This window comes from Centrocercus urophasianus, unplaced genomic scaffold, assembly GCF_019232065.1.
Source record: "Centrocercus urophasianus isolate 14NV4802_14NV808 unplaced genomic scaffold, USGS_Curo_1.0 seq_58, whole genome shotgun sequence".
Classification (NCBI taxonomy): domain Eukaryota; kingdom Metazoa; phylum Chordata; class Aves; order Galliformes; family Phasianidae; genus Centrocercus; species Centrocercus urophasianus.
Window position 1 is genome coordinate 160,897 of NW_024885177.1, and position 24,206 is coordinate 185,102.

General features: G+C 42.1%; 1 protein-coding gene across 1 annotated transcript in view; it reads right to left on the reverse strand.

The window, feature by feature from the left end:
• Positions 1-24,206, reverse strand: part of ANTXR1 (ANTXR cell adhesion molecule 1) — a 78,969-nt gene that overhangs the window by 36,808 nt on the left and 17,955 nt on the right. The window contains exons 9-12 of the mRNA XM_042836195.1: positions 23,030-23,090; positions 21,373-21,471; positions 10,899-10,968; positions 10,238-10,316 (exon numbers count right to left, since the gene is read on the reverse strand). Of these exons, the coding sequence (XP_042692129.1) occupies positions 10,238-10,316; positions 10,899-10,968; positions 21,373-21,471; positions 23,030-23,090 (309 nt within the window). The remainder of the gene's footprint in view (positions 1-10,237; positions 10,317-10,898; positions 10,969-21,372; positions 21,472-23,029; positions 23,091-24,206) is intronic.

The window sequence follows — 24,206 nt, forward strand, 5'->3', positions numbered from 1 at the left end:
CTGAAATCCAGCAAAGGAAAATGCCAGGTGGTGCAGCTGGGATGGCATAATGCAGACATAGGCACGGCCTGGAGGAGATGAATAGCTGGAGAGCCTGAGCAGGAAGGGACCTGGGGGTGCTGGTGACAGCAGGTTCAACATGAGACAGCAGTGGGCCATGGTAGCCAGGAGGATGCCCCACGCTTTCCCCATTTAAAAAGGTATTTACAATTCTTTGATATCTATTAATCCAAAATGCTGCACAAGGCACCTCAATATAGCAGTTGAAACCAAATGCGCATTATTTCTTGTCAATTTAACACAAACCAGATGTTCTCAGCTCTCTAAGGCATGCCAGCTTCCCCATACTATGTCTCCACATTATCACCCTACTCTGAGATAAGTAAGCAGGCATCCCTGACTCAAGCCTTTTTGAGACGTTCTTGATGTAAGAGCCAGGCATATAAAAACCCCACCCAGATGTCAGGGTCACCAAGCCAGGCTAAGGACACATTCAAGAGCAGACTGACCTGCAAGATGGAAAAACTGGGTGCCTACTTAAGTCACTCTAATTCCACGGCCAGATGATCTCCCATTATACCAAAATGGCAAGAATAATGGAAAAACAATCAAGGTTAAAAGCATTTTCCAAACCTTCTTCTAGTGCAGAAGACATTTCTGGACATCTTGGATCAAGACAATCTGATCTCTGACACATGGAAATAAAAAAGATTGTAGTCTGCACAGGAGAATTCACCCAAGACATCTATGGAAATGGAAACTGGACCCTGACACAAAATAAAACTCATTTGAGAAGACAGAGCTGTACATTTTGGTGTTGTTCCTTTAGACAGATGGCATAAAATAACATCCATCATCCACAAAGTGGAACGTGCTGATGTTAAGCACTTTAGAATATGTGATCCTGAGTCTTTGTTGCTATGAAATCATAGAGGAAAGGAGGAAGGTTTTTTATGTCTAATGGTTGCCTGCCTCTTTCGTGCCTATATTGAAATAAATTTTGTCATTAAGAACAATTTAAAAGCAATTTGCAAAAATACAGGACAAATTAAACTGGTCTTTTAACCGGTTTTTAACAGAATTTGTTTGTACTGGAAAGGGTAGTTTACATTACTCTAACACATCTGGATCTCTGCAAGCTGATGTGGCCAGCTGGTATTCTGCATCTCTCAGCAGTGAAACAGTCCAGAGAAGCTGAAAGGGTTTCATTTGCCAAAACTTACATTTCTCACTCAGGTAATGCCTCTTACCAAAGCAGCACTGCATGACAAGCCTGCAGGAATGAGCCGCCTTCTGATATCAAAACCAGACACGCACACAAAAATGTGGGGTTGGTATTAATTCCTATTCTTATATTTGAACAAAGATGAAAATAGTCTGGACAGGCCAGGACAATGTATACATACATAATAAAACCTACCATAATCACCAAAATGACCCAAACATTGCTTTTGCTTTATTTTACCTTTCTATTGCCAGTTTCCCCTATAATTTAGTTATCATTCTATGTAGCATCCATAGTTTCATAGAGCCTGAACTTTGCTTAGATGGAAAGTGCCATTACCCAAGCAGAATAATAAACAAGAAGGAAAATACGCCTGCTAGAGCAGTTTGCAAAAGTTCCACTGACATTTTTGAGCCTTTCTCCCTGCCTTAAAACTGGTTAAAACGGGCTGGTGAAGACTTTTGAATTATCTGTTTCCATTCCATTATTTTTAAATAAAAATTTGGAAGAGCAACACAATAATTCAATGAGCTGTGTTTGACACACATATTGAATAAAGGCTGCCAACTCTGATGATGAAAATAGCTTTCATTTTGAAGACAAACAGTTTTAACACTTCACTATTGGAATTCCTGTAAAGTATCTACAGAAATGAAGCATGGTAGCCCCTAAGTACACAGCTATCGGAAATCAGTGCTACCTTCCCACTGGGATTAATTTTGACTGCTATACGGAGATAAAACCACACTGCCTGTGCCTATGGCAGGATCAACAACCTACAACTCCACCACCTGAAAAATGGGCTGAGGTACTGTTACCACTTCTGCCAACTATAAACTAAACACAAAACATTTAAGAAACTTGCCTCCAGACAGCCGCTAGATGATGGTTGGAGCCAGTGTTTTAAATGCCTTGCTATTGTATCAAGAAACACTCTACATGAAAGTGATCAGGATCAGAAGACCAATGGACAACTACCTCTGGATGATATTGTAAAATACAAAGATATCAAGAAGTATGAAATGGGAGATTTGAGGCATTTCCTCAGGCATGGATGCGCACATATGTACATATAAATATATATATTTTTTTCTTTCACTCAGAAATTAGTGTTGGGCTTTGAGGAGCCAAGCTGTGTCTGGGGGGGGAATTCTTTTGTCACGAGACAGGGACCTGGCCCATGTCTGCAGGTACCCCAAGCAGTGAGGGATGACAACATCTGACCCAGAACATGGCACAGGCTATTTCCTTAAGTCTACCCACAAAAATTCAGCTATGTGCTGTCTTCAAAAGCAAGACATTCCTCTAGGACACACACAAACCCAGGGAAGATCATATCTAAGAAAAAGGTCATAATTACGTGCATGCACATTCCTTCAAGAGACAGCAAACAGGGATGATCGCTGCAGGCAAATGACTCATCTTCACCTCTCCTGTTGCTTACCAATGTTGCTGCCCAAGACCAAGTTCCTAAAATTTTGCTTCAGGAAGTGGGAACGCAGCCATGCAGACAGACAAAGCTAAGACAGAATCAGTGACTCTGAGACCCTCTTTCAGCTTAGGCATCCAGGGTGCTTCTAAGAGAAACACATAAATCTCCTCATTGACTTTTCAACGGCTTAGGTCTGAGGATTTCAAACAAACAAAGCTATTATGCATCAGATGGGAATTTGGTTTTGTTTGAATCCTAATTGTTTTTGTTTAAGATTTTATTTCATAGTTTCTCACTTTACTCCACTAGCATCTACAGCATACAGTAAATATTCCAGAATTGGAACACAGATTAGCAACTCCTGAAAGGTTTGACTACTGACGTATAGGAGTGATGAATGAAGTACTAGGCGCACCTAACAAGTGTGCTCATGTACCGCTGCTGATGAATTAATGCACCATTGATTTATAGGGAGAGGGCAGTGGTTAGCGTGCATGCTCATTACTACAACAGTAAGTGGATTTAACTTGAAGCACGTGTTTAGATGTGCTGACTCTGTGGCATGCCTAAGAAGGAAGGACTTCTGTTGAATACATGCATCAAGCACTTGGCTTTTGTAGACTGTGAAGTTCAATAAAAGGAGTTTGTTCTAACTCCTACTGACCTCATCAGAAAGTAGGATCACAGATGTGATGTTCCTTTACCAGTCAACTGCTCCAGGACCATTGATCCCATGCTGTGCAGCAGAGCATCTTGGAGCCTTTCCAGACATTCTTACACTGGGCAGGCTGGAAAGCTGGCAGCATTACTGCTCCTGTGCTGAGAATGCAGTGCAAGACCTGTTCTGCTACCTGGGAGTAACAGCGCAGTGTGAGGCAGCCACCTCACTGAGGCTGCCTTCAGAGTGGCTCATAGTAACTTAAACACTTATTACTGCCAAATCCCAGGAGATGTGCACATCTCTGTCCCAGTCCTACATCCTATACATTAAAATCTACAATCTTTTGATGTTTTCTCCATGGGAAGAGCAGTGACACACAGAAAGCACGTCAAGGGGTGCTAACAGGCTTTACAGCAACCTTGACTACAGTTTTTGAATGAGCATCCAAATTCTGGCAGATTTTCTCACGGGACAGAAAGGAGAAACAAGCTTAACAGAGGAGGGGGAGGACAAAGGATGACCCTGGCCTTTGCCAATCAGATTCAGGCAGCTTTTATTGTGATGGGAACATTCACTATTTCTATCTAGTATACAATCATAGAACCTGACTCTCTTGGGAATGCGCCCATCACTGCAACAGAAACGGATGCTTATCATCACACACACATAGGGACTTTATTATTATTATTTTTAGTACTATAATCTGGTCTAATTTCTAAAAGGAAATGGACTCTCACTGAATGCACTATTCTGTAATGCTAACCTCTTTGATCATGGTCTGTGTGCAGTTACATGAGTGGGAGCCAGGCATAGAAGGAGATATGAGCAAGAAACACCTGTTCTGGGTCAGCCAGTCTATGTATTTTCAGATCTACTTTTCCAACTTTACTGTGCTGTGAAATGAGAGGTCCTTTGGCAATAATCTATTTTCTTTCTTTCCTTTCACAGCTGAAAGATGATGAGAGCCCATTTACGAAAGATTCTTCCAGCACCCTTGGTTATTTGTTTTACAGCACAATATACACACCCGTGAAGCCTCACTTTACCACATGCTTAACAAATCCAGAGCAAAAGACAGCCCTTGTCCTGAAGAGTTCACACATGGAGAGAAGGAGTAATTATTGCTCCCTCTGCTACAAGGGAAGATCTTTGGTCAGAGAAAACATTTCTTTAATCCCCAGTTGCAGTGTTTATACTTAGGAAAACACACTCAATTTTTCCTTCAGAAGAAATACCCACAAGTTTCCAGATAAATAGAAATGTTAGCAAGACCGCTGGAAGACAGATAGGGCAGAACTAAGGGTAAAAAAACCAAGATTTCCAGTCTTGCAATGTGAGGTATTGCATCAGTACAGAGTACAGCTTGGTGGGAGAGCTAAGTTTCTCCTCGATTCAACCAAATACCCTTCATATGATGGGCACCTACCCAGATGGAGGTCTTCCCATTTTGACTGAGGAGCTCCTATTCTGAGAAAGCCCTCTCTTGTCCCTCGACACTCGGAGCTAAAAAGCAAAGTCTTCGAGGTGAAACGTAAGCAGTTATTTTGGTTTCCATTTGTGCCTGAAGGCAGCCCTCAATAGAAGAATGCTAAATTCATTTTGGGAGGCAAATACTAACTGGAATAATAGACAAAATTCTGTGGAATTACATTTTGTCATAATAACAGCCATTTATGGCTCTGTTTGGGTTTACTTCTTTGCAAGGCAGGAAAGGAAGGAAAACAGCATGCTACAGCTCTGGAATGCCCTGTCTCTGCGTCTGAGATTTGTAGCACTTAAGCAACTTCACTAAAAAAAAGAAAAAATACATGAAATCTAAGCAGCAGCTTCTCGAGGTAACACTCTTACATATCCCTCCCCGAGGGTTAACCAGTGATGTTCCTCATGGGCTGCCACAGGCAGCCTGCCGTGATTTCAGCAAGGTTAAGCAAACACCAGCATGGCCTGAACCCACACAACAAGATATACGAGAGAAGTTTCCTGCTGAAATTTCATTTAAATTGGAATCACATTCATAGCCTGAAAGGAAAGGATGCCATCTAAAGGGGCCTGGACAAGCCTGAGAAGGGGCCCAAAAGAAATTACTGAGGTTCTACAGGACCAAGGGCAAAGTTCGCACTTGGGTGATGGCAATCCCAGATATGAATACAGATGAGAGAAGAACTTGAGAGAAGTCCTGTGGAGAAGGGCTTTTCCAAATGTCCAATCTGTGATTCCTCCTCCACTCCCAAAGTATTAGTCTCGTTTGGAAGTCCTATTTTCCAAATCTTAGGAGCGTGCTCTTGTAAAATGCCTTGTCTCACTTAAGGGTATTATAAAACAGCCCATGCAACAATATTAGAGTGAAACAATTCCTGCAGATTTAAATCTTAGAGTGACCTGAGAGGTAAAACCATTCACTGCCTACTATATTTGCAGCACAAAACAACTAAGAATAATTTACTTCAGAAACAGATCTGAAAACATGTGCCCTGGAGTTCCCACAGAGCAATACCTCAACTAATAACACACAGGTCAAGGGCCTAGGAAAGGGCTCATTAAATTTGCTCTGCAGTTTCATAAAGCCTCTATTGATACAATAGTAAATGCACTTTAATTGCCTGCAGACTCAGGAACAGTGATAACTGGCAGAGCCTTAACTGTGCAGCCCAGAACAAAGTCACAATTGAGAAAACTGCGTTAGCACTGTATCACATTCCTTCTGAATAAAAAACCCCTCACTGCAGGGAGTCATCAGATTTTACTACAGGCCTGCAGTCCTCTCTTGAATTTCTGACCTTTTCATTCTCCATATTTAAAGACAAAATCCATCCACTGTTGTTTAACTAAACATACAAATTCCTCCAGTCCCTTTCAGACAACCACAGAAAAACAAGAAAAAAATGGAATACAAAGATAGAGAAAGGTGTGTCAGTACTCATATCCTTTTGTCAAAAGCAACACCCACTGAAGTGATAAGATCCAATTCTTTTTTCCAGTTTGCTTCAATGTTTCATCTATCCTTGCAATTGAAAATGTGGGATCAGAGACCATTCCTTCCCAGAACGGTGGGTGCAGGTTTGCAACACCAGCCTTTCAGGAAAGGCAAGGTTGATATCTACTAACATTGGACAGGAGTAAGCCCAGTTTAGGCATTGCATAGGCCTCCCAAACGCAACCTCTCCCCCCAGAATACCCTGGGTTATACATATAACTCTTCACCTGAAAGACTCCTCTTTACAAGCACGATTACCTAGCTCTCCTCCTGAAGAAACTGAGTGTGACGCGAGAAGACATCCATTGTGAACTGCATACACATGGCAAACAACAACTTCTGGTCACTGGTTGATTAAAATCCTGCAGCAGAAATGTTTCTGCACCCCAGGTGTGGTGCCTCCACTGGATGGAGAATGGATGACATGGAGACACACAAGGTCAGGCTGGATGGGGCTCTGAGCACCCAGATCTTACTGTAGGTGTCCTGTTCATTGCAGGGGAGCTGGCCTAGATGACCTTCAGAGGTTCCTTCCTATTCAAACGATTCTGTGATTCATTATCTCTCCTTGCAGAGAAGCACCATGTGTTTCTCACTAGGTGGTACAGGGGACTGCTCTTCTAGCTGAAGCATTGGAACAGCCTAGGAGATCCACTTTACATGGGCACTCCAGCCCTGCTCTTTTCACCTCCCTTCCAGTTTTGAGAGCTGCTAGTGCAAGAGGTCATTAGTGGCTTTTGCTCTTCTGAGAGCCTTTTAGAAAATGAACAAAGGCTTATTTTAATTCCCATCCTGGCTTCTCTCCGATATGAGCTCTCTGCGCTGAAGAACTTGGCAGCAGTGGAGTAGGACTGACTTCCTGCCTGCGAACGCTGCCTCGTTAATTACTTCCTCTGTTGCACATCTCCTGACAGTGCTTGGTGTGCAGCCTGCTCTGTGCACATCTGGGTGTGTACCCATTATGAAAGCAGTATCTAATACTTTCTCCCTCTTTCAGTTCTTCAGAAAACTCCTGAATTGAGGAGCAAATCCCTTTTTAAGGGTTTCTCAACTCCATTATTTGCTCAGTGCAGCACACAAACACATGAAAGCAACACTCAGCACTGAAGTCTGATGCAGGGCAAGTTTGCATACGAAATTCCAAGATGGTGTGCTGAGAAATAGACACATACACATTATAATTCCCATTGGTGGACTGAAGATGCTTGGCTCCCATTGTATCCCAGGCTCTATGCCTTGGTGCAGCAAGATGGGGGTTGATCTGTTCAGCAGAGAGTAAGCTATAGTCTATATGTAAGGTCCACTGATGCCAACAGGAGAACTACTTTGGACCTCTCACCATTGATTATATGCCATCCAATGAGAATATTCTGGTCTGAAAGATAAAAGATAGAAAGTGTGCAACCATGTGAGAACACCTGGAGCATCACTTTAAGCTGTCAGCTTACGGACTGGGACTGGAAATGACACTAACCTTTACTTTCCAACTCAGTGTCTCTTTCCTAAGTGCAGTAAAAAAAATTCTGATCTTAAAAGGTGTGAGAAAACAGAACAACTCAGTCCCTCACATTGTATGGAAATACAGCATTTATGCACTGTAATGTCACATCAAAGTCTGACCAATTGTTTCTGAAGCACTTCCTGCAGCCACTGATAGCTTCAATCACCAGATGCTTTTGGCTTCTATTAGCATACAGCACAAGGACCCTGAGAGCAGTGACCAAAAACACTTCATGCACCTGCAAAGCACACAGAACAGATTTCGCTGGATGAAGAAGATATTCAGCAGAATAGCCAGGAAGAGAGCTCTTAAATGGGTCTAGGAGAGGTGCAGCCAGGCTCCACCCTTCCAGCAACACAGATGAATTGCCTTCACCTGTGCTCCCAGGCTGACTCAGTGCCCGTCTCAGGTGATCAATCAGAGGTTCAGGCTGTGATTTAGCAGTCCCCATACAATAATAAACCAGAACAAATGCATTATTCCTGAGGAGCTGACGTGAGGGTGGGAGAAAGACTGGCATTCAACAAAACAGACCAATTCTTCTGGGCTAACCTGGTTAACCAGGACAGGCTGAATGCTCACCTAAAAAACAGAATTTAAGCGCTTGTGGCAATTTTATTTTAGGAACCTGAATGAGTAATTTTTTGAGATGTGTGGAAATGGGGTATAAAAGTGTGTGCTGCCATGCCTGTGCTCTGATACAGGAAAGCACAAGCAATTGAGCCAAAGGAAGACTAAAACAGAGCCTGATCAGTTGAATTTAAGGCATTCACGTGGCTGCAAACCATGAAGTCTGCCATATCTCAGGAATTAGAAAGCTGTGGAAAGAAAGAGGTCCCATGAAGCACAATGGCCATGTGCAATACAGGCAAGTGGATTCCATCTGCAGGTTTGTATGCTCAGATTCAAAAGAACATGTAGAAGCTGTGAGGCTGCTTCAGCTGTACCTATGTCTCCTTTAGAATAAGAAAAGCAACAGAAAAACCCCAAGCCCCCAGCAGTATTCACCAGTGAGGTCTAACGTGATGCTGAGAGTCTTGACAAGTGGTGTCACTTAGTGCTGGAAAACAGAATGTCTTTCATTCTTTCTCAGCAGAGCAGGAAGGAGATTAAATCAGTCATTACATATGCCTTCATTCCAAACCTGCTCTCATTTTCTCCACACTGAAATGCTGTAGCAGATTTTACACCTCAAGTGGAAAAAATGCAAATAATGACTTCAGTTAGGCAGTATGGGTGCAAGCTAAAGCTGTCTGTTCCCAAAGAGAGTGAGTTTCTGCTAGAGAGGAATGTGTATTGCTGTATTCAAGAGACACAAAACTGTCATTTCTTAAAAGGGACAAATGCTCAAGAACATTATGTTTGCCACATGATCACTATTTGTATATGAAGGTGTGTAATTAGGAAAAAAAGCACTTTTTGCCTTGGAAACCTCACAAAAATGATTGTGCTGCACAAGGCAAAAATTCCCAGTATCCCATTTCCAACAGTTGGCATTGGAAGACACAACGTGAGCACAGGAGCACTGAGTCCTCTGGCAGTCGCAGGAATCAAGGCTTGCTGAATTACACCACCAACGCAGTGATGCATTCAAGGCAAAGGCCTTGATCCTGTGTTCCTTGCCAAGAAGTGACCTATTTGCCTCAGATGGAAAATGTTTTCTTTCTCTTAGAGCATTCACTGTTTGATAAAACTGATATTTATTTTGCAGTCTTGTTCCTAGGAGACTTAAATATTAAATAAAGGCCAAGACCTCTACTAGTAAAATATCATTTTAACATTAAACTAATGAGAAACTGGACCAACTTTCTTAGCAAAAAAATTTTAGCTTGTTTTCATATCTGCAGTGATTGAAAAAAAAGCCTATTAGATACAGATGCTTACACTCCATCTGCCCTGCTCTTTAAGTATCTGTATCTGGACTTCAAGTATGAAAGGACCCATAAGGATCATTGAGTCCAACTCCTGGCTCCATCTTAACATTTTCTAAATTATTTAAATGTTGCAACAGAAAGGTTTTGTCAAAGTACATACTGGCCTCCAGAATAAGAGTGCAGTTAACAACTCCTGTGTGTTGTGTCACCATTGGCAGCATCACTGTAGGCACAGACTGGCAGAAAAAGCCGCAAGAAATGCCTCTTAATCACTGTCCACTGGACAAGTAGGCATAGACATCTCCAGACCTGGGATGCTAGTTCTAATCTGATCTGTGCATGCAGATATAAGGGCCAAGACGATTACTGAAGGCACAAGAGCTTTGCTGTATTATGGCACAGAAAACGCTGCATCTCTGTGTTCACAGGCTCACCTCGAAAAGAATTAAACAACACCTTCACACATCAGGGTGACTAAATCGAGAGCACTAATATCAGTGTACCAAACACATCTGTTGTTAAATGCCACCATCCTACTGAATCATTTCAAGTTGGTGAATGAGAACTTACACAATGTGTGCTGGAGATGATGACAGAGCTGGAGATGAAGCTTAGACCATCATTCATACTAACTTGAAGAGCTGCCTCCCTGAAAAAACACCAAATAAATAAGTCAGAGCTGTCTGTCCACAATCCTCTTCTAGACAACATCCTCTGGAACTTGGACTATAGGATCAGCAGCAAAACTTTTCCCATTTGAGGTAGGAATGTTTTTCTGTCATTGAGAGAATAACTGACTCTCCTACTGACTCTCCCTCTCCGTGCTTATATGAAAAAGAGAGAAATGTCTGTTGATGCACAGAAGTCCTTTTCATGGAAATCCCACACAGGGGACAAAAGTCTTGTCACACAACAATTAATAAACCACCCTGAGTTGAGATAGTTTCAAAGAGTGCATCTAAATCTATTGACACTAGCAATGCAAATATACCATAGCCAGTTTTTGTACTCAGATGTGCCATACCTGATAAACTCCAACCAATGACAGCAAACAATACCCTGCTTTAACCTAAAAAATTATGTTGTAGAAGCTATGAGTTCCTCAAAGGTGAAACATAAAAGACAATGTTAGAACTAGCTGCACCTAAGAACACCGGAGTATGCAGAGATGAGGCAGTCTGTCATTTTCTCATAGGCAAAGAAAGTATTAGAGTATATAGGAAAAACATACATGCCAACTTCTCGTAGTACAGGTGCTGGGCAGAGTAAATAGGTATCTTCCACAACAAAAGGCTTCTCATCTGGGTAAAAAAAAAAAAAAAAAAAAAAAAAAAAGAAAAAAAAAGACAGATACAAAGGCTTATTACCAGATCAGTAACACAATACTTAAAGACAGCTTAGTTATAAATATATATATATATAAATATATGTATAAATACTGTTTTTCCTCACTTGTGATGTCCCGCAGCAGGACACAAAGCATCAGAAGCCCATCCCCATTCTGTAGGCAACATCCTCTCCATTCCTGCAGCCACTGGTGCTGCTGAAGTCCCCCACGCCCCACATCTGACTCACGACAGAACCGAAGACCCAAAGCTTTCTGAATGTACAGAGCAAATCATCACAGCCCCCCTGTACAGGAGGCCTGGATGTAGAATCACGTAACATTTCAGGTTGGAAGAGACCAATAAGGACCAACAGGTCCAGTACAATAAATTATGACTGGAAACAGCTGGGTGAAGAAAACTGTATGTTATGGAAAATCTCACAACTTCAAGGCAGAATTGTCTGAACATAAAGTAAACCTTCTTGCCTCTTCTACAGCTTTTAAATCAGAGTGAAAAAAAATAACAACTGGAGTTTGCCTTGGAAAGATGAACATCAGACAATGCTCTTTTCTAGACTTAGAACTTTGTACTATCTCCCTAGTCACCAGAGAGATGGGGATCCTAAGGAACTTCCCGGCCCATTTGCCAGCTGACCAGACATCAGGCAGGTTGGCAGAAAACCAGTCAGACAGGCTGGTTTCTTTTACTTTTGGCTGGAAACCACACATTCCTACAGAACAGTTTAATTCTGATGAATCAGCAGCTTCCAGAAGTGTGTCATTGCATTGAGAAGCTTTCTTCCAGCTGTAGTTAGAACCATCTCTAAAGTCTTCTCTAGATATGATTACATATATATTAAATGAGAGCAGTTAGCAAATATTGTCAGATGTCCTAAAAATCTCCTCTTAAAATTTTAATTTTGTTTGAAACCCTAACAGATTTAAACCCCTATCATAAATTCAAATCATAATCTCATCTTTATACACTGCAAGATGAAGGAGTCCTTTCCATGGCACCATGTTAAACAGGAGAATAATATATCACCATCTTGCCTTCCTGTTTGAAGTACAAAACCAGGGTCTACAACCAAGAAAAACAACTTCACAACCGTACAGTGCACTCACTTATCTTCCCAGTGAGCATTAACATAGGCAACATAGAAGGAAGATCAGAAACAGTGTTCAGTGCCTAACTGGCACCGTTGACAAATAGGATGGAAAGGAGCAAGAATGAGAGTTTAGCCAAGTTGTTTAGCAATCTAACAAATAGTTGAACCGGTCTATTTTGCTTGGTCTTTTGTTTATGAGCTATAATTCCATTTAAGGTGCCAATGGAAAGAGGAAAAGCCACAAAGAGACAAAAACCAAAGAGAATGCGGTATCTGCTTGAAAGAAGCATCAGCTGTGAGCCCTGTTCAATCTTGGCTGCTAGGAGATTTATTCACATGGACAGTAGCAGTGGAGCACAATAACTCTAATGCTAACTCCAACATCAATGCTCAGACAACCCCAATGTTAAAACTACCCTAATTATAACCCTAATCATAACTCTAACCTAACTGTAACCCAGCCCAACTCTAACCCTGACAACACTGGCTCCATTCTTGATGGATAGAGCTCAACAGGTCTCACTCAGAAGCAGGGCTATGCAGCACATTTTACTGCAGTGAATGAAGCATGTAGGAGAGGCACAACAAACAATATTAGTAGTAGTAATAGTAATTCCTATTGCATATTATAATCCTTACTTCATAGTGGTCTATTTCTTGACTTTGACAGCAAAATAAAATATGATTTCCTAGAGCAGGTGAGGGAATGTTTACTTTCTACACTCCAAAGAATAAAATGGTAGTGAAAAACTGTAGCTTTCGCTGAAGTTTTCCTTACGTTTCCAGCTTCTAGCAAATCCCATGCCTATACGCACACACTTGAATTTTTGCACTGCCCACAGTATTGCTTTTTTAAGGGCTGTTGACACACAGGCAAACAGCTGAAAATGAAACATCACAGCCAGCTATACAGTTTGCACAAATAGGCTTCACTTCTGTATCATGACTCGGCTACTGAGAGCAGCCTTCAAGCTTCTGTGATCCCTCTCGATCCCTGCTCCTGCTCTTGGCCTGGAAAGTACCATATATTACTTCTGCTTTCCCACAGCCTTGCTGTAAGAACACGTACTAACATTTCCACTACACCAAGCATTAAGAGCAGATGTTTTTAGCATGGGGTTTTCCTTTGCAACCCCACACCACTGACAAGGCAACTCTCTCTCTGAGAGCCTGACAGACAACAGGTATTTAAAGCACACTGTGATGCTCACACTTCACATAACCTACAGCATAGCACTCGATTCATGGGGAGATCCTATGCAGGCACTCAGTTTTGCCACAGAGTAGCCAAGCAAAGCAGTAGCATTTACCACTGACTTTGCCCAAGCATGGAGGATGCACATGGGTGGTGAGCACAGCACCTTCTGGCACTCTGGTGGTCTTTTCACCCTCATCTATGAAGGTATAATTAACTCCCACAAGTTTATTACATTGTCTCAGTGCACACACAGAGAATGAAGACCAATATCTTGTTTTCTCCTTTGCTAACACCAGCAGCCAAGGTCAAGGAACGCTCCATGCCAGCACTCACTAAAACGAGATCTGGTTTAATTTTGCACTGGAATTCCTCAGCTTTTTGTTTCTGTTTCTCTCCCTTTCCATCCCCTAACTTGCATTATATCTATGCCTCTCTAGAAAGTGCCTCAGCCTCATGGCTGGCATGGTTTGCCACAGAGAGAGATTATTTTGTTTGGAGAATGCTCGTGTTTCACCACAAAAATGAGTGACTATTTCTTAGCTCTAAACAAAAGAGGATCCGTTCATTTTGCAAAACTCTGTCCATCCAACTCCTTCCTGGAAAACTTACATTGAGAAACCAAACAAAACAACATTTCTCATCCGCAATCGTGCCTCTGTCTGCAGGACATATTTGACAGGATGCTTTTTTTTTTTTTTTTTTTTCTTTTGCATGCTGCATAAAAGCTTGCTGTATTCCTGTGCAGTAAGAGATGGGCCCAAATGCTGAATGCTCCCAAGCTCCAGATCTCATGCCAAAGCTGAACTTGTGGTTTGGAATCCCGTCAGCTGATGATGCTGGTAGAGGAGCTGGGAAAGCAGGGGCCGCTCCATGTTACTGATTTTGCTGCACAGAAAGCAATTTCCCTTCTCGGCTCGGCCGCTAGCTGGCCTTGCAGCCCTGCAAAAGTCATCTAGACTCTTTTGCCAGATTCATAGAAATGCATCGCAGATATCAGTTATGGGCAGAGCCTCAGGATGTGTTGCAACACTTCGCCTTTGAGAAAGTCCACCTACAGAAAGGAATGCCTTACCTATCCACCCCTGATCACCCCATCAAGCAAAATAGGGTTCTCACTGTAAAAGAAGTCCATAGGACTCACAACATGAGTGGGTAGCTAAAATTAATAATCACTTCACAGCTGCGTGCAGAAACAGAAGGGTCAAACATCTCCCCAAAATACGCGCTTTCTATAGATTTCAACAAGGTACTGTTTCAACAAGGTACTTTCTACTGCTCAAATTCCCGTAATTCACTACCCAGCATTCCTATACCTTTTAACAGCTATCTGTAGCCTGTAAAATCTATTAGTCCTAGCATTAGTGTGTAGTTTCTTTTGCCATTAGCAGGGTGTAGCCTTTTGGCAAGCCAGGACTTGGAGTACTTCCCAACTATAATAATAACAGCTTCAATATATGCATGATGTTTTAACACAGAAGAGCAAAACTAAACCAGAGGAATAAAACCCCAAAGGTGACAAAGAAAGATAGTATTTCTGCCATATAAACATGCTGAAATTAAAACAGCCTTTTATTTGGTTAATGGCTCATCCAAAAACTAATGAGCAGACTGAAAAATGACTGCAAAGATCTCTTAGAGAAAGCATGAATGTTTTCAGACTGCCATCTCAACAGTATCAATGCTGACTGTCAGGCTTGCAATGTCTGAAATATTTTAGTTCAGGAAAGGCTGCAAAAGCTGTTTGACAAACTTTCCATGCATCACAAGCCAACAATTTCCTTCTGTTATTACCCTTGTCAAATAAAGGAGTATTTGTGATTTGTGTTTGATTGAAGTACATCTCCAAATGCTCTGATCTAGTCTTCTGCATCTGCAGGAAAGATGACACTGGTTTCTGTTAATCTAATACACACAAATCAGGGGAATCTGGCTGCTCTCATAGATTCCCCGAGGAACGTCTATGCTAAGGAGGTTGTCCTCCCTTTGGTCTTCAGTCCACCTGAGACCAACCTTTGGAGCAGCCTGCCCAGGGAAGTGGTGGAATCACTGTCCCTGGAGATGTTCAAGAAAAGGTTCAATGTGGTACTTAAGGACATGGTTTAGTAGGCAATATTGATGGTAGGTGGATGGTTGGACTAGCTGATCTTAGAGGTCGTTTCCAGCCTCCAAGATCCTAGGATTCTATGACATAGGTAGCCCTGAGCACTTCCACTGTTCCTCTGGAAACTCAAAATACTTCTATTATTCACTGCACCAACTACCAAAGCCCAATCTCAGTTCATCCTGGCTGACTCTTCTTATGCCACTCCTTGTGACAACTCCACAAGCGAAGTTTTTACTTCAGATCCACTTTGTGGGGAGGCAGGAATGCAGAAAGACATTGGAACACTGAAGGGCCTATGAGAAGGCCCATAAATAAAGAGAGAATGTTTTGTTAATGCTGTAATGAAAACCACATTGAGATCATGCTATGATTGCTCTGTTATGGGTAGCGACACACAAGCTTCAAATGCCAAAGCCAGAGCTGAGTACAGAGGATGGGGGGGAAGAGAGAGATAAGCACATAGCAGTGATATCACATTCGTAATCATCTCTAGATGGAGAAAAGGGATCTGGAAGGAAGTTTTTTTCTTTTTCTGATGGGTTCCTTTGTCTCTGTTGTGCTCATCTGCTATGCTTATAGCTCTGTTCACCCAGCACACATAGCCCAAAAGCTGCTAACAGAACTTGGCAGGCACTCCGCTGTTAATTTGCTCATGCTCACAACTGGCAGCTCTGAGTGCAGCACGTGCTCTAGTATGAAAGGGTCACTACCACAAGCAGTCCCTTCAGTTGCATGCCTTGCCCAACTTCAAGCCCCTGGAGAAGTTACCATAAGGCCCATCACAATTCTTCACATGCAGCAAAGTACCCACACATCAATTTGTTAGAGGCTAGGAAAGCATGTGAGGGAAGCAAAACTTTTTCTCCTATTTTCATACATTCACATGGATGCTCCATCCCTGAAGGTATTCAAGGTCAGATTAGATGGGCTCCTGGGCAACCTGATCTGGTACCTGATTTAGTGGTTGGCAATCCTTTCCATGGCAGACAGGTTGGAACTGGATGATCTTTGAGGTCCCTTCCAATCCAGGCCATTCTGTGACTAATTTTTTAATGAAGTAATGAGTTGATCCACCCTTCAAAAGAGGATGCCTAGCTCACCTTGGTGTATGTTTTCACCCAAGAAACACATCTATTCCTTCTAGGGGAAACACAGGCACAGCTTGTGTCCTTCACAAAGGTCACATCCTCAGAATATCTTGATGGAGTTTGTTCAGTGGGAGATGTTAACTACTACTGTAATGAAAAGAGGGAAAATCCACTAGAAAAAAAAAAAAAAAAGAGGAAACATTTCATGGAGGTTTAAAGTGCCATGACATTAGGGAACTCAGAGATTGAAATAGAAGCACAGAGCAGAACTTTCCTGTTCTGCGAATGGACAAGATAAGAGAAAGTATGGAAGGTATCGCAAGAAAAAGTACTGTGCTGCCAGAAAAATAAAGAGGAAAGAAAAGGTATAATTAGCAATCTGCTTCAAAAGCAGATGACTGTTTTTAGAAGGCATTTGCTTGGCAGCCTGAGGACACAGCTCCCTGTATAGACCACTCTGGTGACAGCTGGGGAAGCCATGCTCTCACCATCTTTGCCTCTTTTTCCTTGCTTCTGTTACCAAGTGCTGAAAAACACAGTCTTATCTGAAAGAATCAGTTTTGGCCAACTATCCACAGCATTCACTAGAATGCAAGAGGTTTGCTCCTATCTCTGCTGTGGTGCGTGCTGTTTCCTCACCAATCTTTCATCCCTCCACTGAGTTTTAAATTGCCTAGGACAGAGCTTGCCTCCATGCCCAGGGCTATCTTTGCTGGATCCTGCACAATCTGGGCAGACAAAGACATTTTAGCACCACAAACAGTCATAAGTCACTGCACTGGATAATTAGTTTTAACTCTGCACAGTCTGAAACCAATTCTCCTAGGTCCTGCTGCTGGCAGAAAAAACTCTGCTGTTGAACATGCATCTGATTACAGCTCTGTGCAGCCAAATATTCTTTATCGTTTCTACAGCTGTTCCTTTTTTAATTATTTTTTTCTATCCCATGGCTATGAACATTATAAGCCAATGCTCTCTTCACCTGCCACTTTTCTCTGCCAGCAATCCCAATAAAAATCTATTAGCTCATGCCCTTAACCTCAGCAAGTCCTAGCTGTGCTGGTCTACATCTCATCAGGGATAATTTAAGGTTTCAGGAACTTCTGGCTTAGTGTTATCTTTAAAAATACCTCCTTCCCTGATACAATCAGAGCCCAAGAAGTTTCAAGCAAACAAAAACAGCTGAACCATCTGCTCTCCATAAGGTTTCCATAAAACTCCCTCTGAGTTAACGCTGATGTTAAACTGTTTGCATCTAAGTGGGCAAGGGAGAATACCAGCTGGAGCTGCGGGCTACAGCAAAGCAAAAGCTTTGTGATATATTCCCACACACAGCAGCTTAAACTTAAAGCTTAAAGTGCAGATTTCTGCCAGGAGAGACGTGGATCTGGGAGCACTCATCAGAAACTGCTGGATTCCTTCAATCTGGGAACAGCTTGAACTCAGAAATGGAGTTTTTGGCCTCCTGCTTCCAGGTCACCGCACCAAGCACTCCAGGATTCTGCAGAATGAACAGAGAAGTCTTGGTGTGGTGCCAAGGAGAATAAGTTTACTTCTCACCTATGCACTGATTCAGGACACAATGAATACACCACGTCAGAGGGGTGGGGATGTATTTGGCCCTCATCCTTATTTTTCCATGGCCATTTTGTAGACATAAGACAACAGCCTCAAGGAAAAAGCCCATGGGTTGCAACAAAAGAAGTTGATCTTTCCTGAAAGCTATTGTAAAATGATGATGATGGACACTATAGAAAATTATTCAGTACAGAGACAGCATACACGCACACAAAAAAAGGAGGAGGAAGGAATCTTTTCCTGACCCCCACCAGCACCAGGTCACAGCGTTTGGGAGTGAAGTAACCCTCTAAAGCAGTTCCTCCCATTGGCAACACTGGATGTTTTTGTGTCTCCATGGATGGGACACACTGAATAGAGAAAAGCTGATGGATGACATTCTCAGCTCTATGAAGACTTTAGTGTGTTTCCAGGAATGAATGTCTTGCAGCAGAGCCAGAAAGCTGAGCTCTGAAGCTATTGGGATGCAGCACAGATGGCAGGTCACAGCCAGTGTAGCCTTAAGTAAAGAGGGAACTTTCAAGCTACAGACAAGAGAAAATGCGGAGCAGCAAATAGAGTGCTGAACAGGCTTTACACAGGAGAGAAAAGAAGGATGACCACTGAAAAAGGAGATCTGCACCAAATCTCTAGCTACTGGAGGAGCCCATAAACCAGGAGGAAGAGAACTAAGCTGTGGGATAAGAAGTTTGCCTACTGCATATTCTAAAACTTCCAACTAAAAAGGCCAAGACCCACATATTTCAGACCATTAGATTCTGAGCTTTCTTCTTTCAATCTTTTCTTACAATCTTCCCAGACTGGAAAAGACCTTGAAAGATTGTCAGCTACAACCTTACATGGGAAAAGGGAGCCTAGGTGAGATTATCTAGCACTCTCTCAAATTATACTGTAAAAACCAAGACTGGGATTCCACCACATCCCTGGGGATGCTGTATCAGTGGCTGATTGATCTTGCTGTGAAAAAGTGTCTTTCTTAAGCAAAGAAAGAACCTATCCCAATGAAGATGAAGTGCCCATTCATTCTCTGTTGTCTTCTCCATGTTTGTTTTTGCAAACAGGGAGCTTATGTCGTCCTTGTAGCTGCCCTTCAAGTACTGGAAAACTGTGGTAGGGTCCCCTCTTCTCCAAGGTAAAGACATCTAATTCTTTCAGTATTTCCATGTAAGGTGGATTCTCCAGCCCTTGGATCACCTTCTTGGCCTTCCTTTGGACCCGCTCCAGGCTGCCTGCAGCTTTTTTGATCTGTGGGAGCACTGAATGCAGCAAGCAGAATAGAATGGAGCAGAATTGGATGACCACACCTCTATCTACGTTAGCAATGCCCCTGCAGATGCAACCCAGAACCTGATTTGCTTTCTATTGCTATAGTGCCTCACTGTTGACTTATATTCCACTTGTACCCACCAGAATCCCCAGGTCCCTTTAAGCAAGGATGCTCCCCAAACATTTCTTACTGAACTCAACTGGGTGCTGGATAGGTAGCTAGGGAAGGGAAAAAGTCTCCCAGAGATTGCTGTCCCACTTATTTTATTATTATTTTTAGCATCATCTTCATCCCTGCTCCAGAAAGCACATTTTCCCCAGAGCTCACATCTGCCTTTTGCTTTCCTTCACATGCTGCTTAATCTCCTTCTGTGGTTGTTTATCAGTCCAACTGTACTGAAAACAAATTCCCCAGTAATGCTAAGCCACTGTAAAGCACACCCCAAAAAAGTTCATTGGGAGATCTGAGGTCAATGGGCTGAAGGCAATATTGTTGAGACTGCCAGCTGTACCACTGCACATTTTACAGTCAGAAATTCGTCTCAGGATTTAGCAAATGTTCTTGCTCTAATTTTATCTGCTAGTCATATCACATTCTGTGCTCACATTACAGCTTTCAAATTTGAGATGCTGTGCCAGATTATTATAATGAGACAGCGTGGCTCTTAATCTTCTTCTGACTCAGTGAAATGTTTTGAAAGGTGATCTTGAAGTTAATGCCTACAGTTACAGTGCTGATAACTGCATTTTATTCTTAGCTCATCCACAAACTGTGACATTAGTTAATGCAAGTCACAGAAAGATTTGGACCATATTGACCCAAATCCCTTTAATTCCTAGGAGGTGCAGTTTCATAGGTACTACCTGCTTGCTGTCCTCCTCTGAAGCCTTTAGCAAATGAACCCTCTTTACTGACTGCAATAAAGAGCAAGAACAGTCCTTTCATTTCACCAGCAGGATAAACAATCTTTTTCCTAAGAGACCACCTACAGCCCTCAGGTTTCTCAGTCAAAGAGTTAAAAAGAAAAAACAACACAACTAACAACATGAAGCATAATTTTGATTGTTCAGGATGTTAGGATGGAGCAAAAGTTGCATTGTAAGAAAAAAATATCATGTTTCAGCCGTATTGCAAATGATTCAGTGCAATCACAACAAAAGTAAAAGCATAATTTAATAAACCAAATGCAACCCTTATCCCATCACTCCGGTTGCACACACTGCCCCAGGTTGTGCTAAAATCGAAATACTACACGCTGAAATACCTAATCAGTCTTCATTTAAAGCTCAGAAACAGGACAAGTCTCTCAAAAGGATATCTGGTCTGAAGAATGCTCAGGACTTAAAAGAAGGCCATGTCAAACCACAGCAGGGAGCTGGGCTCTCCTAAACGTGAAAGTTTAGAGACTTTTGTTATGCTGAGTGGTTTTGTAGCTCTTTTAACTCCCTTTCTACACACCAATGCATTTCTTAATATAAAAATAAAGCTGCTTTATTTTATGTATAAAGAATCAGGACTATCTTCAAAACACTACCTGACTAGATCCCACGTTAGGCAAAATAAATTCTACTGCCACTGGTGATATGAGATATGAAATATGCAGTCTGACATCCTATATGGATTTACAAGCATGCAAGATGAGAACAATAGGATCATTAATTCCTCGAATTAAGTGGTTCTCAGTACCCATCACAAAAACAATAGGCACTCAGGCTTTAACGTGCCTGTCATTTTTTCTGTCAGCAAACAGTACTTCCCAGGAGCTGGGCTATTCCAGCCTTAATGATTCCATGATTCTGTGCTATTACCTTTGTCCATGAATCCAAGCTGAGCAGTTCCTACCTGCCTTCCTCCCACCCCGATGGGGCCATGTGCTGAGATTGGCTTTCCCTTCTACAATTTGATAGCTCTTCATCCCCTAATGATTGCCATCGCAGCCAAAGTATTTGAAAAATCCAATGCTTCCCAGGCAAATGCCTGCTAGTGCAAACTCAGGGAAAAAAAAAACATATATAAGGAATCAAAACAGCTTACTGAGAGTGACTGTGTCGTTGATCCTGAAGCTGCAGAGTACTCTGTCGACGTTACGAGCATGTCGAAATCCATTTCCTCTCACAACAACCTGAAATGACTCTGAAGAAAAAAACAAACAGCAGATTACTGATCCACAGGGAGGCAAAGAATCGTCACTTGGACAAGCATCGTCTGTCATGTTCTGGCAGCAGAGCCAGGGGCTCACCCTCTGCACCCCCCACAGGGAGGGAACCAACCCCCACAGTTCCTGCTGCTATCTAGGAGGGACCTTCAAAGGCTGATGTTACTTCTGGTGAATGACAATCAAACACAAAATGTTTCTTCTGACAACACAGGAGGAATCACAGTGCATCAGAAATAACCACCCTAGTTTTAAAATCCCAAGAGACAACAAGGAATGGACATTTGCAGACTCAGAATTTCCTCCCTGCACGTTACAGTCCCCATCTTCTTTCATCTCCCTTAAGGACTCATATACTGTACTTGTCAGAAAAAAAAAAAAAAAAAAAATAAAAAAAAAAAAAGCAGATTTGCTCTGGAATCTGGGCTCTCTTCCAGATCCCACTCATTTACAGCCAAGTTGCAAATCATCCCACCACATCTAGCCAGGGAAGCTGCCTGACAGGCCCATTATGTGTTGTCCAAGAGCATTTGGGAAGAACGAGGGAAAAGAGCTGTGCGGGGGCTGATGAATACTTAAGAGAAATCGCAGAAGCCTCAACTGCTGGGGAATGAGAGTTCACGTACAGTCAAAGAATAGTGCATCAATGATGTCACATTAACCATGGAGATCCTGTCTCTGCTTGGGACTGAAGCAAACAGATCCAGCACGCACACTGCATTTCTATCGTGATGCAAAACCACGCCATTTGGGAACCAGCATTTCAGACAGATGTGTTGCTGCGAAGTGTCTGGGGCTGGTCTGCAGTGCAAGAGTTGCCTAGGTTAGCAGAACCCTTGCTCTCTCCATCAAAAAAAAAAAGTAAAAAAAAAAAAAAAAAAAAAAAACACCCAAACCAAGCTGCCACTGGTCTTCGAGAATATGCACAAAAATCAAGAAAACATGAGATATCAGAGATATACCTGCCAAATTTATCTCCAAAAGACTCCCAGTGGACCTAACTCTCATTTGAGAGGGAGACACAATGAAAGTGTCACTTTCATTAATCTCAAAGTCCTAATTGTCACAATTAGCAGTTGCAACATTATTAATGGAGTATTTGTCCAAACACAGAGGTTAGACCTTCAATTGAGCATGTAAGCAATTTGTTGGTATTTTTCAAGCTTATCACTGCTCCTCTTGTGACAGCAGCTGCAACGAAAGCGAAAACAAAGAGGCATTGGCAGTTCGCTTTATTACTTGCACTACCATTTTGAGAATGTAAAAAGAAACAGAATGCATCACAGTCTCATCCTACTCTGCAAAACTCATTCAACAAACAGTTACAAAACCCTGTGTAAAACATGGAGCTCACGGGAGATTGAAGATGCTAAAATGGTTCTCAAGCTTTCTTCCAAAATAGCTGGGGGTTCTACAGAACGTAGAAATGTTTGCCAGGACTTTAAAGCCACAGTGTCCATAGCACAATGTTATTAGAACCACCACACAAAGAGGGAGTGGTATGAGTCAACAGATTGCACCTCCATTTACACTTACCTCCTGCACATATACTGGAAGGCTCTGCAGCCAGAATTTCAATACAAGATTTCTTCAAAATCTAAAAGACAGAAAAATAAATGTCATGAAATGTCTGAATTGTTTTTCTGGAGATACACAAATACAAAAGCTTGAGAAAGCACTTGTCATCTAAATGCTTAACACTGCAAAATAAAGATATAGAATAATTTTTCTTGATTTAAAAAGGGCTCGTTCCCATTTTGATTAGGTTGGTAAGAAACTTAAGTGAAGCAGTATTTTTTCATAAGGGTTGGCACTGCCTTCAACCACTTAACAGGCAGTGATTTACATAAATACTTCAGCATCAGCCTTGGCAGACTACATGCAAGTCAGGAAGAGCACACTAGATTTGCATTCAATTTATTCCCATGCTATGTTAGAATTTCTCAGGCTGTTTTTTGCAGAGAGCAGCCTCCCCTCTCCTCTGAAGACTCCAATTCTTTGCTGCACACAGACAGCAAACCTGTGACAGCATTTATGAGCCCCTGTGAAAGCAGCAGCAGTGACCAAGAGTGGTGGGTGTTCAGGGCTGGGCTGAGCAGCCCCTAAATGATGCAATGCTGATCAAAATTTAGGTCAGCTCTGAGAAGCAAGCAAATGCCAGCCAAGCATCATGACTCAAATCCAACATGAAAATTATTTTCCCAGTGTTAAACTGAAACATCTGTAAGGAAAGAGAAGCAACCAGCACAATAAATTCTGTAAGAGATGATCTGTTGTATTTTTATTTTGTATCTGCAATCACGGCTCCCTGCCTCGAATATTTAATTACATGAAGCTATGATTATCATTTCTTTAAACTTTAACACAAAAGTCTGAGTTACTCATAAGAAGGGCTGGTAGAGACTAACAGGATACCAAGGGTCGGAGGGAAGCAGAACCGTCTGAGCCGCTGGCAGCCTGACAAGTGAGGAGAAAGATTTGCAGGAACAAGATTACACAGGAACTGTTAGGAGGGAAAAAAGAAAGAGAAAGTCAACAGCTGAGAGCTGAGCAGAAAAGCATCAGAAGAATATGAAAGGAATGGAAAACACAACAATAACAACAACAAAAAGAAAGACCCTAAGGACATTCTTCCAAAGTACCCACACATAGCTAACTATCCACCATTAGCATGAATGACCCAGTTTGCAGCTAAGTGCTCATTAATGAGCTC